Below are 17,960 nucleotides of genomic sequence, written 5' to 3' on the forward strand. Positions count from 1 at the left end.
TTTGCTATCACCACTTTGCATTGTCAAACATGCTTCTTCAATACCGAAAAGAAAGCAAAAAATAACAATCCTATATATCGTCCTAGGTAGGCCCGGCTACTTCAAAACACCTTATTAAGTTATTCTCTCCCATCTTTGACAGTATGTAATTTATCCAGAGTCTCACGACGGTTATGTGCTTGTTTTATTTCGCCTTCTTGGCTCCCGGTGGGAACGCACAGAGCTGGCACCCAATACGTTTTAGGTTTTTACCCTCTAATGTTGGGGATACGCCGTACCTAACCGAGAAGTTAGGTCTTTTCAAGGGCTGCGCGAAAAGCACGGCATGGACACCACTGGCAGCCGCGGCCCGGGGCGGTGTGTGCGCAGGACGCGGCCTTAGGGACCCATGCCCCTCCCATCCCCCGTTCCCCGTCCCCCGTCCCCAAAAGGCTGCCCGCCCCAGCGCCCCGCGAGCCCCGCTTCCAGCTTCGCCCACCTGCTGCTTCCGGTGGCGCCCACGGCCACGCGGCGGTTGTGCGGGAGAAGGACGCGTGTGACCCCGCGGTCAGCAGGCAGCGAGCGCCGCCAGCCGGAAACGCCGAGAGGAGGAGGGGCTGCGCCGGGAGCCGGGGCGGGGCTGCGCTCCTCCGGCCTCGCTCTTCTCGGGCGCTCCGCGCTGGGGCTGGCGCTGCCCGCGGGGCTCCCGAGGGGCCTTTGGAGCCCCCCGGTCGGCGCCAAGCCAGAGTAGAGGCGGGGACGCAAGCCACGTTCCAATGGTAGGATGGAAAGTCAGAGCGCCCCCCGTTCCGATGGAGGTCCCCGTGTGACGGCGCAGAGCTAACAGTCACCAGGGCGAAGGTAGGAGGTTGGCTGGGTCAAGCTGGGGGGCGGGGAGGGCGCTCGCGGAGCGAGGCCAGGGGGAGGGCGCCAGGAAGTCGGGGCCGTCAGCTCACTGGCCCCTCCAGGCTCCAGACCAGCAAACACCTACTGAACTTGAGGCCTGGAATCAGGTCTTCGCGCATCTGCTCATGGTGCAAAGATCACGTAACAACAGCTGGAAGCTGAGGAGACTGAAATCCGTTTTAAAAGATAGGTTGCATTTAAAGGAATAAACGCTGCTATTCCCAGTGGAGAGATGGTAACTGGTAGGAGGGGGTCAGAAAACACACACTTTGGGGCTAATGAATGTTACCCATCTGCGGCTGGCAAGAAAATACTTTCTGCCCAGCCAGATGGGGGCAATTCCTCCAGCAAGCCAAAGTTTCAGTTAACTATTGCCGCATAACAAACTGCCTCAAACATCAGCAGCTTAAAACGGCTTATTTCTAACATTTATATGGTTTCACCCGAGCTTTATTCAACCAGGGTTGGCTGAACTGGAAGGTCCAGAATAGTCCTGAATATTCATGCCCTTGGCAGTTGACACTTAGTGGCTGCTGGGACATCTCAGATCAGGTGTAGCCTTGGAAAAGGCACTGCAGCCACAATTCTATTGTCCAGAGCAAGAGTCAGGCCGAAAATAAAGGGTGGAGCAGTGGACTCCACCTCTTAATGAGACGACCCCAAATAATTTGGAGTCATCTTTTTCAATCTTCCACAGAAGTGAAAATTTTCAGTTCGAATAGAAAACTACCAAGACTTGTATCTTGGAATTAGAAGCTTCCAGGGTTCACAATTTGGTGACTCTGAGCGGGTCTCCCTAAAAAGCAACAATAAAGATACAGTGGCTCCTCATTTGCCATTACCCTTTTGATTGAAGTCACTCTGAGCTCCTTTCTTGTATTATGCAGATGGAAAAAATTGGGTACAGAGTGAGCCGCAGGAGGAATTTTCCTAGTTATTAAAAATAGCCACACAGAACTGTTTCCCTAAATTTCATTTCTCTGAAAATCCCATTCCCTCCTTTCTGCTTTGAGACTTTTGTCTTTTGGTTATTTTTTTTTTTTTTAAGATTTTATTTATTTATTTGACAGAGAGAGATCACAAGTAGGCAGAGAGAGATGGAGAAGCAGGCTCCCTGCAGAGCAGATAGCTGGATGCAGAACTTGATCCCAGGACCCTGAGATCATGTTCTGAGCCGAAGGCAGAGGCTTAACACACTGAGCCACCCAGGCGCCACTTTTGTCCTTTGGTTATTCTTAACCCTTCTCCTACTGCACCTTCTCCACTGATGCTCAGATGTAAACTCTGACTCATCATAATCCTCCAGTGACCTCACTTCTTTTTCCACCTTTTATCCCATCTACTTCCCTTTAGGGCAGAGCTTCTTCAAGGACTTGCTGCACATTCAGTATCTACTTCCTTCCTTCCCATTCATAAGCAGCCTCCTCCAACATTTCTTCTGTCCCTATTCCATCAATAGTGCTTTTTGGATGGATGAGGGTGAAATGGGTCAAGGTGGTCAAAGGTATAAACTTCCAGGTATAAGATAAATAGGTCCTGGGGATCTAATTTACAGTGTGGTGTCTATACAATATTGTCTTATATATTTAAAAGGTAGATCTCAAAAGTTCTTGTGGTGATGGATATTAACTTATTATGTTAATTGTTTTGCATTGTATACATACAAAATATCATTATGTCATACACCTAAAACTAATACAATGTCATGTCAATTACATTTTCAGTAAAAGTAGAAATAAAGAATAAATAAAATTCTTTAAATCATTATAGAAATTATTCAGGGTTGAGGAAGAATGAGGTCAGCTACTTATTCTCAGATGGTTGTGGGAGAGGGAAAGGTCTTTGAACTAGCAACTTTTCTGTAAATTTGACATTGTTTCAAAATAAAAGGAAAATAATATGTTAGGTGTCTTATACTGTAATAAAGACTGTTAGTGCCCTGCCCATGTCCCCTTTACCCTTAATCCATGCTTTCATTCTTCAGCTGCCATGAGTGTAGGAGCTTTTGTGCTCAGAGACACCTGAGTGATTCATGTCACCTCCTTGCCCCTCCAGCTTCCCTCTTCAGCTTTGTGGTGACAACCAAGGCCAGACCAGTAGGGGGTACAATCATCCCACCCTTTGCCTCAAAGTGAGTAACGGGACAACTGTGCTGTCTGGTCCTTCTAGAGCACCCTGTGGATCAGGCCAAGAATTTATCTAAGCTCTGCATCCTTAGTTGACTCTTCATGTTGCCCCATCTTGCTGTCTTCACTCCCTTAAATGCTTTTCCTACAGAGCATACTCTCAAAAATCATGTGTACCTGAAATCCTTGTCTCAGGTAGCTTCTGGGAGTCCCAATTAAGACAGTCACACTAGCTCAAAAAATGAAAGCTTTTATTATTAGCATCATGACAACACCAATAGATGCAATACCAATGCATGTATAATAGGTTTAGATATCTTATTTTATGGATATTTTGGATTTAAAGTCTCCTAACACCCTTATTTCTGCTGAAGTACACTTTTTAATATGGAGAATTTGCTATCTTAGTAGAAACAACAAAACTCTGAAAAGTAGTCACTTTAAGATACCACTTGTAGAATTTTCCCAGAACATTTAAGTGAGGTTATTGTCCTTATTGAGCTTGGTCCATTCTATCTCTTCAAGGAAGTCTTTGTGGAATTCCCTTCTTGAGCGGGCTGCTAAAACTATGGTTAGATTGGATTTGGGGATTCCAATTTTCTGTTGTCTTAGCAGCAGTGGTTCTCAATGAGAGTAATTGATGTTTGCATTTTTTATAGTCTCAAAGACTGGAGTGTGACACTGTATTTCACATCCTGCAATGCAGGAGGCATCAAGCACAATGAAAGATCATCCCAAATTCAGCACCCAACATGACTATCAAATGTTCTTTTTGACACTCATGGAGATGAAAAACAAGGCTGTAAATATCTGAGCCATGCCCCTGTTTAAAAAAAAAAAAAAAAGAGGAAAGTAGTTTTTGCTAAGGTTACTGCAACATTTCATACTGCTGGATCCAATGGACCTTTCCATCCTTGTCTGACCTTTCAGTTGACTACCTCCACTGTAACAACTACTGTGGGCAATCTTGACATTACTTTGTCTTAGTTTTCTACCATCTCACTGCCAATTCCTCAGTTCTCTTTGCTAGCTACCCCATGCTGACCAGCTCCTAAATGTTTGAGTTCCTCAGGACTTTAGCTCACACTATACATGCACCTTAAACAATCTTATTCATTCCCAAGGCTTTCAATACCATTTCTACATACAACTTCAAAATTCATATTTTTAATTCCATACATATAACTGTCTACTTGCCTTGGAAACTGTGTTATGTCCCAAAACCATGCTCCTGAGCTCAATCTTTTCCCCAGAGAACCTCCATGCATAGCCTTTTTAGCTGGAATTCCTTTCTTTTTCCTCACTTCTCACTTTCAAACCATCATTCTGTCCTGCTAACCTTCACCAGGACTCTCTCTACTTCTCAAGACCTTGACCATTACCATCATCTTACTTGGACAACTATCTCACTGCAAAAGCTATAAATGACATGACCTTAGAGAAAACTTCCTAGTTCCCACAATTAAAAATCAAGTTTATGTGTCCTGTCCCTCTAGACATTTTACTTTTTCTTCATGGCACATCATAATTTTTATCTTATATAATTACTGTCTGATGTTCTATCTTCTGGCAGACAGACAGTAAACATTATGATGGCAGTGCCTATTTTATTCACCACTATATCTCTAGCAACAAGCACAGTGCCAGGTTACGTGAACAAATGAAATAATTTAGTTTTTTTTTTTTTCTGTCCCAAAGAATTATGTTCTGTAAATGATAAAAGCATCATCCTATTGGCTTATATCCCATTCAATAATTTTATTTAGCTCTAAGCTTAATATTCCCTGTAAATATACTACATTTGTGTTTTTCTGATTCATAAAATGTTGATTCCCCTAAGAGAAGATGCCTTTTCATCTTTGTTTTTATGGCTATTATGGAGATAACTCACAATTGGGCATTAGAAATAGCCAATAAATATTAAAGTACAGGAAAATGTTCAAAACATACATAATATAGTTACAGGTCACTATATGTCCAGACACAAAATGGTTTTAATTTCATCTTATAATACTTGGGACAATACTGCTGTCTCAAACTACTAGACATTTCAGTAAGAATGAGAAACTGATATATATATGTATCTGTACATATATATATATAAAACAAGATTTTTTTAACACTAGGCTGTTTTCTTATATTAAGTATTAGTAGTATAAAACGGTAGTATCTAAGATAAACTGTTACACTTGAAAATAACTATTTTGTAATTTTGAAATGAATTCAATGTGGAGGCAAACAGTTTTAAAAGGGTGATTGATTTAAAATGTGAAATGCTTCACAAGGTATGTAATTTACTGATCTTTTGCAGAGTTTACCTGAAGTGATCACTTATAGAACAGAAATGCAAAAATGCAGGAAGATAAAGTAATGTAAAGCAAAATCACAAACTAGAACTCTTACAAAATTGGTACACCATATGTAGTGTGAAATACAGATGTCAAATTGTTTGGGCACTGTTTTTTGATCACTTGTTAAAGAAATACATTATAATTAAAATATTTTGGTACCATTTAAATACTGTTATTCAAAAAATTCTAATTTTTGACAAGGATAGAATGTAATACCAGAGAATTTTGCCTTGAGTTTTGGAAAGTTTTTTTTCCCCTAAAAAATTAACTTTTTAAAATATGTATCAAAAAAGTGCAGCCTAATGTGATTTGTGAATAGTGAAAAATAAGCAATTGTCTTCCTTCATTAGGTTTTCCTAGTAAGGTTAAGTTCTCATTCAACATGCACTCGTAGTCAAAAGCAAATTCTGGTTTCTTTGGTAGTATGTACAAATAACTTCATTCCACATCTGTCATTTCTATTCCATCACTTTCTTTAACATATACCACAGAACCCGAGGTTTTCTCTGAAAGAGATCCTGAGCCAATCTCTTTACTTCTTGTAAAGTTTTCTTGGTTTGTGTCTTCTAATCTGATTTTCTTGGTGTTTTGAAATAATCGAGTCACTGGTTCCAACTTGCTTTTCTCAGTTCCTTGCATCAAATGATCATCCATTTTTGAATCCATGTGCATAGCAGATACCTGAGTAGCAGATTTACTAAGGGAAAATCCCATGGGGATGGTTGAATAAATACAGTTTGCAGATACCTCTTTAAGTAGTGGAAACGTTTCTTCAACTTGATTGCTTGGAAAAGAAATAACAACAAGTGAATACAGTGGGAATTTCAACTAACCTCATGGCAATGCTTGTTTTCATGAAACATCATGAGGATGAAGCCAAAAATATAAGGCAAAATTGCCTTCCATCTCTGTGTTCACATTTTCTTTGTGGAAGGGTTTGCAGGCTCTATAGATTCTCTGAAAGTCTTTTTAAAAAGGAATTTATCCGGTTTTATGCTTTGTCACCTTTCAGAAAATAAAAGAACTTCTCTATTTAGTCCATTATATCATTTTTGCTATCAAAAACTTTTAACAAATTATTAATGGATTAAAGAAATAATTACTGAAGAAATACAAACAATTAGAATAGTATTAGCAATTATATACCAATAAATTAGGCAACCTGGAAGAAATGGATAAATTCCTAGAAACCTATGAACTACCAAACTAAAACAGGAAGAAATAGAAAACCTGGACATACCCATGATCAGCAAAGAACTGAATTAGTAATCAAAAATCTCTCGGGGCACCTGGGTGGCTCAGTGGATTAAGCCACTGCCTTCGGCTCAAGTCATGATCCCAGGGTCCTGGGATCGAGTCCCAAGTCAGAGTCCCAAGTGGGGCTCTCTGCTCAGCGGGGAGCCTGCTTCCTCCTTTCTCTCTCTGCCTGCCTCTCTGCCTGCTTGTGATCTCTCTCTTGTCAAATAATAAATAAATTCTTTTAAAAAAAAAATCTCCCAACAAACAGGAGTCTTGGGCTAGTTGGCTTCCCAGGGTATCCTACCAAAGAAGTCAAACATTCACTCTTCACAGATCACATACTCTATTTGAAAAATCCAAAGGACTCCACCAAAAAATTGCTAGAACTGATACAGGAATTCAGCAAAGTCATAGGATATAAAATCACATTTGATCTTAGCCAAAAGGCAGAGAAGCGATAGGATATAAAATCAATGCACAGAAGTCTGTTACATTTCTAAATCCTAACAATAAAGCAGCAGAAAGAGAAATCAAGGAATTGATCCTGTTCACAATTGCACCAAAAATGACAAGATACCTCAGAATAAACCTAACCAAACAGTTAAAAGATCTATACTCTGAAAGCTATAGAATACTCATGAAAGATACTGAGGAAGATGCAAAGCAATGGGAAAACATTCCATGCTCATGGATTGGGAGAACAAATATTGTTAAAAATGTCTATGCTACCCAAAGCAATCTACACATTTAATGCAATTACTATCAAAATACTACCAGCATTTCTCACAGAGCTGGAATAAACCATTCTAAAATTTGTATGGAACTAGAAAAGACTCCCCAATAGCCAAAGTAATATTGAAAGAGAAAACCGGGTTGCCTTTGTGGCTCAGTTAATTATCTGACTCTTGATTTCAACTCAGGTCATGATCTCAGGGTCCTGGGATCAAGCCCTGTGTCAGGCTCCACACTTGTGGAGGATTCTTTCTCTCATCTCTGTATTCTCTCTCTCAAGTAAATAAATAAATCTGAAAGAAAGGTGGCGGGGTGGGGGGAGAGATGTGGAAGGGAGGGAGGGAAAGAAAAGAAAAAAGAAACCAAAGCTGGGGGCATCACAATTCTGGACTTTAAGCTGTATTACAAAGCTCTAATCACCAAGGCAGTTGATACTGGCACAAAAACAGACACATAGATGAATGGAACAGAATAGAGAACCCAGAAATGGACCCTTAGCTCTGCAGTCAAGTAATTTTCTACAGAGCAGTAAAGAATATCCAATGGAAAAATGACAGACTCTTCAACAAATGGTGTTGGAAAAATTGGACAGCCACACGCAGAATGAAATTGGACCACTTTCTTACACCACACACAAAAATAAATTCAAAATAGTTGAAAGACCTCAAGGTGAGACAGGAATCCATCAAAATCCTAGAGGAGAACAGAGCCAGCAATCTCTTTGACCTCAGCCACAGGAGCTTCTTGCTAGACACCTCTCCAGAGGCAAGGGAAACAAAAGCAACAATGAATTACTGGGACTTCATCAGGATAAAAAGCTTCTGCACAGCAAAGGAAGCAGTCAACAAAACTAAAAGGCAACCTACAGGATGGGAGAAGATATTCACAAATGACATATCAGATAAAGGGCCAGTATCCAAAATCTTACATACTCTACACGCAAAACCCAAAAAAATCCTGTAAAGAAATGGGTAGAAGACATGAACAGACAATTCCCCAAGAAGACATACAAATGGCCAACAGACACATGAAAAAAATGCTCAACATCAGGAAACTACAACCAAAATCACAATGAGATAACACTTCACACCTGTCAGAATGGCTAAATTGAACAACTTAGGAAATAACAGATGTTGGGAAGGATACAAATAAAGGGGAACCGTTTTACACTTGGTGGAAATGAAAACTCATGCATCCACTCTGGAAAAAAGTACAGAGGTTCCTCAAAAAGTTAAAAATAGAGCTATCCTATGACCTAGGAACTGCACTACTAGGTATTTATCCAAAGGATAAAAACATAGTTATTCAAAAGGGCACCTGCGCCCCAACGTTCATAGCAGCAATATCCACAATAGCCAAAATAGGCAAAAAGCCAAGGTGTCCATCAACAGATGAATGGATAAAGAATACGTCATGTGTATATATATGTAATGGACTATTACTTAGTCATCAAAAATGAAATCTTATCATTTGTAACAATGTGGACAGAACTAGAGAGTATTATGCCAAGTGAAATAAGTCAGTCAGAGAAAGACAGATACCATATGATTTCACTCATATGTGGAATTTAAGAAACAGACAAACAAAGGGGAAGAGAAGGAAAAATAAAACAATATAAAAACAGGGAGGCAAACCATAAGAGGCTCTTAACTATACGAAAGAAACTAAGGTTGGCTAGAGGGAAGGGAAGGGGATGTGGTAATCAGGTGATGGGCATTAAGGAGGGCACTTGATATAGTAAGCACTGGGTGTTATATGGAACTGATGAATTGCTACATTCTAGCATTGAAACTAATAATACACTACATGTTAATGAAATTGAATTTGAATAAAAATTTTTTAGTTGCATTTCTATGCACTAACAATGCATAATCTGCAAAGGAAATTAAGAAAATAAATCCATCTACAATGGTGTAAATAGAACAAAAAAAAAATACTTAGGAATTAACCAAGGTAAAAGACTTGTATGATGAAAACTAAAAAATTATTGAAAGAAATGAAAGAAGACATAAATAAAACATATCCCATGTTCATGGATTAGAAGACCTAATATTGCAAGATGTCTATATTACTCAAAGTGATCTACACATTCAGTGCAATTCCTATCAACATCCCAGTGACACTTTTTGCAGAAATAGAAAAATCCATCCAAAAATTCATTTGGAATCATGAATAAACAAAATAACCTTGAAAAAGAAGAAAAGCTGGAAGATTCACACTGGCCTAAAAGTAGACACACAGACCAATGTAACAGAATAGAGAGCCCAGAAATAAACCCTCAGATACATGGTCAAATGATTTTTGACAAAGGTGCTTAGATAATTTGATGAAGAAAAGGACAATATTTTCAACAAAAGGTGCTGGGGAAACTGGATATCCATGTGCAAAAAGAAAAAAAAAGAAAGAAAGAAAGAAAGAAAGAAAGAAAGGAATTGATATTTACCCAACACTATATGCAAAAATTAATTCAAAATGTATCAAAGACCTAAATGTAAGATCTAAAACTATAAAACTGGACACCTAGACAGCTGGTACCCATCTATTAATGTGGGATCCAGAGTCAGAAAAAACTTTTTAAAATCTCAAGAAGACCTTATTCCATGCCCCAGCTTTAAAGGGAATGACCTTGGATGTTCTAACCCAGGCCTGGGGACCAGTTTAATAGCAAGTGGGATATTTACCAACTGCTTGCTAGAACCTATCTGGGAAGGCATACAAACAGTGATTTTAGCCACTCCAATAGCAATCTAAGTGCCTAAATTTGAAGCCTGTATCCACTATTTTAGTCAAACCCTGGTCCCCAGTGGGAACTAACAATAAGGAACTGAAATCCCTTTATGAACCCAGAAAGGACCTCAAACTAGACTTGAAGATACAAGTCACAGATAACTCTTCTTAAATGTTACCTTCCCTTTAGCCCATCAAAATCATAGTCCTTATGGGTTTCCCTTTTCCTGCCCTCTCCTCAGAGTGTGTGGGGGAGTTCACTAAAACATCCCCTATCTCTCACTAGACCCCTGGCTATACTCGGTCTTGCATTGTGCTTTGGGCTTTGCCTCCTAAGTGCCCTAACCAGCTTTATATCTTCCAGAATAAAGGTCATCACATTCCAAATGGTGGATCAGGTAGAGCCTCACATAAAAGTCAAACCAGACACCTACAAGGGACCCCTTGATAGAATGAGATGAGAGGAACCCTGACTGCTAACCCATCCAATGCCCCTGACCAGCAGGAAGTAGCTACAATTGGTCATCACCCTTCTTCCCTAATAGCAGTTAGGGTTACCTCTTCAGAGGGGGAAATGATGAAGGATAGCTGGAAGGCAGGCGGGAGGGACAGGGGGCCCTCCCACCCTAAGAGAAAACTACCCTTAAAAGGATTTAACATCATGCTGAATGTCCTTAATACACTGAACTGTACACTTAAAAATGGTTAAGATGGTAAATTGTATGTATATTTTACCACGGTACAAAAAAAGAAAAAATCCAATAAAGATACAGTACCTCTTAGTATAGATACCCAATCGGTCAGGAGATATGAGTGTGCAACATGGAGGGAGGACTTGGAAAGGTTCTGAAAGGAGGGAACCAAAGGTCAAGAGTTGGGCTTTAAAAGATGGACAGATCTCTCTGATGATATTCTAAAATGTAGGTATACCTCTTTCTTAGAGTTGGAAACTGAAGGTGAATTTTTTTCTCATCAAATATATATCTAATATTATCTTCGAATTAATAAAATTGTATTTCTTCTATTCTTTGGTCTGTCCTCTTTGATTACTTAAAAAGGAAGTCCTTCTGTTAAAAATGTATAACTTCAATCTAATTATGAGGAAACAATCAGATAAACCCAAATTGAGATATTATATAAAACAGCCTCTACTAAAAAATGTCAATGTATGAAAGACAAAGAGAAACAAAGAAAAACAAAGACAAAGAAAAAGACAAAGGTGGGGGAGAAATGTATCGTAAGGGCCATTTCTTGGACAATTGGAAATTTTGAATATGGATAGTTTATTAAATAATAATATTGCATTAATGTGAAATGCCTTGAATCTGGTAACTGTACTGTGGTTATATTACTGAATGTTCTTGTTCTTAGGAGATACGTGCTGAAATAGGAGTAAAGGATCATATCTACAACTTGCTTTCAAATTACCTAGCAATAGATAGATATGAAGAGAAAATAAATGTGTTAAATGTTAATAATTGTTCAGTTTGGTAGGAAAGGATAAAAAATTGTTCAGTGTATTATTCTTGTTAAGTTCCTGTATGCTTAAAACTTCAAAATACAAAGTTGAAAAAAGCTAAAAATAATATACAATTGACGCCTGAACAACACACATTTGAACCACATGTATGCACTTATATGCAAATTTTTTCAATAAATACGGCATAGTAATGTAAATGTATTTCCTCTTAGACTTTTTTAATAACCTTTTCTTCTCTGTAGTTTACTTATCATAAGAATACAGTATGTAATACATATGACATACAAAATATGTGTTAAATTTTTATATTATTGGTAAGGCTTCTAGTCAGCAGTAGGCTATTAGTTCAGTTTGGGGGGCTTGATAGATATATGCAGATTTTTTACTGCATGGGCAGGGGGTTGGTGCCTCCCACCCCTGCATTGTTGAGTCAACAATAGTAACAACTCTGTAAAACAACAACATACTGCATTTGAATTCAACAATGGTAACATACAGATTCTCAAATAGCACATTAAATTTCAGATTAATAGAGGGATTGAGGAGGGATCAAAAGCAATAAGGTAGATTTGGCCCTTTGAGTCTCACCTTAACTTGTCTGGAATCTTGTGGACACGAAGGGAGAACAAGTGTATTTGGGGCCTCTTTGGCCTGACATTCACGTTGCTATTCAAGAAAAAAATCTTAAATGCATAAGGAAGAATAAAGTTCCATTAAAAACTAAATAAATTTGGACATACACAACAGGAGACTTGCCTTATCATTAAGGTATGCTACAAAGTGAAAGTGAAAAAGAAAGTGTACAGTTTAGTACAGGTGAAGGAACAAATAAAGGACCAACAGAACATGACAGAGTTCTAATCTGGACCTAGATATGTGCCAGAACTTCACATATGGTAAAAGTGGCACCATACAACAAAGGGGGATAGAATAGACCAAGTTAGTAGAATGATACTGTGAATATCGACTCATCATGGGGATTAAAATAAAGCAGGATCCCTATTTTAGATATAAACAAAAGTAGACTCCAAATGCAGTAAAGACCTATATGTGGTATCATAGAACTATAAATGAAATTTTTAAAGTGTAGGACAATATGTTTGTCACCTTGGGTGGAGAAGGATTTATTGAATAAAAACTGAAGGGCTTAAAGAATAAGGAAGAAAACAGATGGACCTGACTACTCATAATTAAGCACTTCAATAAAGTATAAAAAAAGTTAAAATGATGGAGATTGGAAGATGTGCTATAGAAAGCAGACAAGGGATTTACAGCTAGAATATGAGAATAACTACAAACCAACAAGAAAAAAGGAAATCCAATAGAAAAATGGGCAAAGGGTATAAAGATATAATTCACAGATTGGAGAATCCCAGATAGATAATAAGTACATAAAGAGAATGTTCAAACTTACTAAGAATCAGAGAAATGCAAGTTTACTACCATCAGAATGGCATACTAGAAAGGTGGATAACATGGAGATTTAAGGAGAATATAGGATGATGGGAAAACCTGTGCATTGCTGGTGGAGTAATTTCTAGCTCCTATTGACATTCCACACATCCAATCCTTCAGTGAATCTTGTTTCTGTTTCTATACTTTCCCAGTGTATGTTCTTCAGACTGTATCTGGAATGAGTCTTTTAAATCATGAACCAGATCTCATCAATCCTCTGCTCACCACTCTGCTCTAGGTACCATCCATGTCAGAGTGAAACCCAAATTGTCTACATGTTGAGTCACCAGCTGTGTTAGGCAGAAAAAAGGTCCCCAAAGATGTCCACATACTAATTCCCAGAACCTGTGAATATGTCACATAGCAAGGGGAAATTCAGGTTGCAGATTGAATTAAGGTTCCCATTGAACCAACCTTAAGGTGGCGAGATTATCCTGGACTCATCACTGGTGATCACGGGTCTGCATAGGTGAAGAGAGGTGGGAATGTCACTGCTAGAATGATGCAAGGTGGGAAGGACCTGACTGGCTATTGCTGGCTTTGAAGATAAAAGGACACCATGAGCCGAACAAAGCAGGCATTCTGCAGAAACTGGAAAGATAAGAAAATGGATATTCCCGGAGAACTCCCAGAAGGAATCTTCCAGCTGACATCTTGATTTTACTCTAGTGAGATCCATTTTGGACTCCTAACCTCCAGAACTTAATATCATATATTTGTGCTGTTTATTTTGTGGTAAATTGTTACAGCAGCAATAGGAGACTGATATGCCAGCTAACACTGTGTCCTCTCAGACTCCTACCTCTCTCACTTACTCTGCCCCATGAATTCATTGCCATTCCTAAGTATATGCTGTGCCAACCCGTCTTCTGCTTTAGGGCTCATACACTTAGAGTTCCCTCAGTCTGAAGCAATTTTTAAATTTCAAACCACTGTTATAAAACAGACAAAACACATGGTTTTTAGATAATGTATAAAAGACAGTGCAGGAGAGTAATCCCTGACAGAAAGGAAATATACGAGGTGAGCCCTGTAAGTGCTTACTGCCTGAAAATTTCAGTCTTCTGCACAAGGAGGGGGAACCCAAAGTGTGCCCGGTTATTTCAATGAGTTGAGAAGACAGAAATTCAGTCTATAGAAGCCAAGGTCACTAGAACTTGTGGAAGGAGGGGCAGTGAGAGGAAGAGCTCCAGAAACGTGCAGAGGATTGGCTGAATAGGAAACACATGTGTAAGGAAACTAATGGGGCCTGAGAAAGAACCACCAAAAAGGAGAAGGCTGAATAGTCTGTAGAGCTTGCACAGGGCCAAGAATGGCGTTCCCACCAGCCTGAATGTAAAGAACTAATATATCGGGCATTGATCAGAGTCCTCAGAAAGGGAACAGATTAGCCCTAAAGAGTATTTGGACCTAACAAAGCTTAAAAGCAAGCTTCTAGGGACGTGTGGGTGGCTCAGTCGTTAAATGTCTACCTTTGGCTCACGTCATGATCCCAAGGTCCTGGAATCAAGACCTGCATCTGCTTAGCAGGAAGCCTGCTTCTCCCTCTCCCACTCCCCCGTCTGTGTTCCCTCTCTCACTGTGTCCTTGTCAAATAAATAAATAAAATCTTAAAAAAAATTTTTTTCTAAAGCATCGCTCTCCAACAGAACTTTCCTCAATTATTTAAATATTATCTATCTATTGTCCTCTATACTAGCCACTAGCCCCATGTGGCTTTGGAAGTTGAAATGTACATAGTACAGATGAAAGTTTAAGTTTTATCTAATTTTGTTTAATATTTAATATTATATAACCTTATTTATATTATATATAAATATTTAATATTATATAACCTTATTTAATATTTATCTAAGTTTTATCTAAGATAAATCTATCTTATCTTAGATAAATCTTATATATTTATATATAAATATAAATTTATATATTTTATATAAGATTTATCTAAGATAAGATAGATTTATATAGATTTATATATTTTATATAAATTTATATTTATATATAAATTATAAATTTAAATATAAATAATATAAATATATATTTTAATATTTATATATAAATTATAAATAAATTATATATAAATATATATTATAAATATATAAATACATATACATGTGGCATTTTGAATTTTTATTAATAAAAGTAGATAAAACTTAGATAAATATTAGATTTATCTAAGATAATATATAAGATTTATATATAAATTTATAAAATTATATATAAACATATAATTTTTATATATAATATATTTATATATAATTTTATATATAATTTATTTATATATATTTATAAATATATATAATTTTTATATAATATTTATATACACAAAACAGAGAGAACTCACAAGTTGGGTGGGGGGCAGAGGGAGGAGCAGGCTCTCTACTGAGCAGGGAGCCTGACACAGGGGGGCCCGACGGGGATCATGACCTGAGCCAAAGGGAGAAGCTTAACGGACTGAGCCACCCAGGCACCCCAAAATAGAGTCTTTCATAGTGAAGACTGTGAAATGATGGAGGGAAACTAAGGGAGCAGAAAACACAGGCCTTAGAATTACAGAGTGTCTGTAACAGTTGGAGAGCACAGGTATATAAAAGGATTAGTTGAGGCAGGATGGAGCACTAACCACTCTTTGGACTTCTAGAGAGGGAAGAAAATATTCACTGTCTTGGGTTAGGGGACAAAGTTAACTGTCCTTGATAAGAAAAGAAAGGAAAATCTTCATGCCCTGGTTTGGCCTTAAAATGTCCTTTTCCCTATAGTCTTTCCAAAGAATCTTTAGTAACATCTAGATAGTGCACATAAATGCTAAAGCTTTTCTTATTTTTTCCCTTACAGAAGTACTAACGTGGGAGGTAGGAAAGTACTTTTCAAAAGATTTTATTTATTTTATTTAATTGAGAGACAGTGAGAGATGGGGAGAAGATGAACAGGGCAAAAGTCAGAGGGGGAGGGAGAAGCAGGCTCCCTGCACTGGCCTAGGATCCTGGGATCATGACCTGAGCCAAAGGCAGACACTCAACCAACTGAACCACACAGGCACCCCTAATTTTAAAATCTAAAAAAAGAAATTTTAATTAAAAACATTTTAAGTTCGGGCGCCTGGGTGGCTCAGTGGGTTAAGCCACTGCCTTCGGCTTAGGTCATGATCTCAGGGTCCTGGGATCGAGTCCCGCATCGGGCTCTCTGCTCAGCAGGGAGCCTGCTTCCTCCTCTCTCTCTCTGCCTGCCTCTCTGCCTACTTGTGATCTCTCTCTGTCAAATAAATAAATAAAATCTTAAAAAAAAAAAAAAAACATTTTAAGTTCTACACCAAACATGGGGCTTGAACTCACCACCTCAAAAGCAAGAGTCACATGCTCTACCAACTGAGCAAGTCACGTGCTCCAGTTCATGTTTCTTTGTAACTTATTTTATCAGTTAGGCATAATTATATGTACCTCTTGAAATCTGTGACTTCTTTGTTTAAAAGAACAAGGACACTCAAGGTAAATTTTAGTGTCTAGCTATACTTACAAAGTATACGATAGCTGAAATAAATGCAAAAAACTAGGAGATGTAATGGCACAAGTAATGGCGAAAGAGCAGAGATGGGGAAAACATATGGCCCTTATAATTAAATGTACTTCTACGAAGAAATTGTTCAACGTGTTTATGACTGCCAATATATTAGGGGGGGGTACTCACCTGGCAAAAACAGGAATTGTTAGTCTCTTCAAATGTGAAATTATTTGAAATACAGAGGTGCAAACTTTATCAAGATCATCAGAGAACAGCTATAAAAATCTAGTTACCTATTTCATCTGTCGGAAGAGACAAGCAGATAAAGCCATTAGAATTCAGAAGCCCTTGGGTTAAGACAGTTTATTTCATATTAAGAAATGTTAAAACTAGTATTTATTTTCAAGCCGGGCTCCCAAAATTTGGCAGAGTAATGCAGTCCTCATTCTTTTTCACTAAAAAGCTAATTTCTCCACTTTTAGGTAATACGGTTAATTTTAACATAGATGGATGGCCAAAAATATTACACCTGGCTAAATTAAAGGAATGTTCCAAAACTGAAGGCTCCTACTCGGGAGCAGACAAATGTAAATGGTATTAAACAGGCAAACAATCAATACAATATTAAATATCAAGTGAGAGTATACCCTTTCCTCTTTTGTTAATCATCACCAGTTTTTCTGGAAAGGGGTCTTGGAGAAGAACTGGCATGTGGAGAAGGAATACCAGTCAGGAATCTGCGCCTTTCTGCATAGCAATGAAGTTCTGCCACTTCCTAATTCAACCATGACTGAATCGTGCAGGGTTGACCGGGTCGTGGGTTCGCTGGCTCCTTACCCGAACAGAAAGAACTTCTCCCTTCTGAGAGGATGCAGCAGCAGAACCCAACCTAGGAGATTCCCTGAAAACCGGCCCCTTGCCACGGCAGGAGAGCTCAACAACCTCCCACTGCCCAAAAGCAGCTCTGGGGAGTAACGAGTTCACTGAAAGCGGGTCCAAAACGGTAATATATCCCTAGGGGAAAAAAAAAAAAAAAAAAAAAAAAAAAGCTACAAAGCGGCAATAGCGAAGCAGCAGGTGTTCTAGAGCCAAGGGAGGGAGGCTGGCGGAGATGCAGCCCTGCGCATGCGTGTTCTATTCAGGTGCAGCCGCAAGCAGGGAATTAAGTGGTGAAGAAGAGGGCAGCGGCTGGTTACTAGGAGACGGGACGCTCGTGTGGGAAGGCTAAGCGCAGCGTGGGCCTACGCCTGCGCGGCGCGGATGGACCACGAAGAGGCCTCTACTACGCACCCTGTACGGCGGGCAGGTGGACGTACGCGTCGCTACGTGCGTGGCTGCGCACGCACGGCTTCTAGTCCCCGCGAGAAGGAAGGTCGAGCCGGGTACGCGTGCGCACGGGAACTGGGGGCGCGCGGGACGGAAGCGGAGCGAAGGCGCCGGGGAGGTGGAGGACGAGCCCCCCTCAGG

General features: G+C 39.1%; 1 protein-coding gene across 12 annotated transcripts; it reads right to left on the reverse strand.

The window, feature by feature from the left end:
* Positions 1 to 3,245: 3,245 nt before the first annotated feature.
* On the reverse strand, positions 3,246 to 17,901 carry LOC309872575 (uncharacterized protein C2orf15). Of its 12 annotated transcripts, none has more exons than XM_082746938.1 (7): positions 17,784 to 17,871; positions 17,331 to 17,507; positions 16,680 to 16,795; positions 13,410 to 13,456; positions 12,129 to 12,206; positions 10,837 to 10,906; positions 3,246 to 6,146 (listed from the first exon to the last, which is right to left on the reverse strand). In XM_082746938.1, the coding sequence occupies exon 7, from the start codon at positions 6,074 to 6,076 to the stop codon at positions 5,801 to 5,803; it is 276 nt and encodes a 91-aa protein (XP_082603064.1). In that variant the 5' UTR covers positions 6,077 to 6,146; positions 10,837 to 10,906; positions 12,129 to 12,206; positions 13,410 to 13,456; positions 16,680 to 16,795; positions 17,331 to 17,507; positions 17,784 to 17,871; the 3' UTR covers positions 3,246 to 5,800. The 12 variants fall into 12 exon arrangements, with proteins under 12 accessions (XP_082603064.1, XP_082603058.1, XP_082603057.1 ...); XM_082746932.1 differs by having other exon boundaries at positions 13,410 to 13,586; XM_082746931.1 differs by having other exon boundaries at positions 12,129 to 12,223; positions 13,410 to 13,586.
* Positions 17,902 to 17,960: the final 59 nt, after the last annotated feature.

The sequence above is a fragment of the Mustela nivalis genome, assembly GCF_964662115.1.
Source record: "Mustela nivalis genome assembly, chromosome: 8".
Taxonomy (NCBI): Eukaryota; Metazoa; Chordata; class Mammalia; order Carnivora; family Mustelidae; genus Mustela; species Mustela nivalis.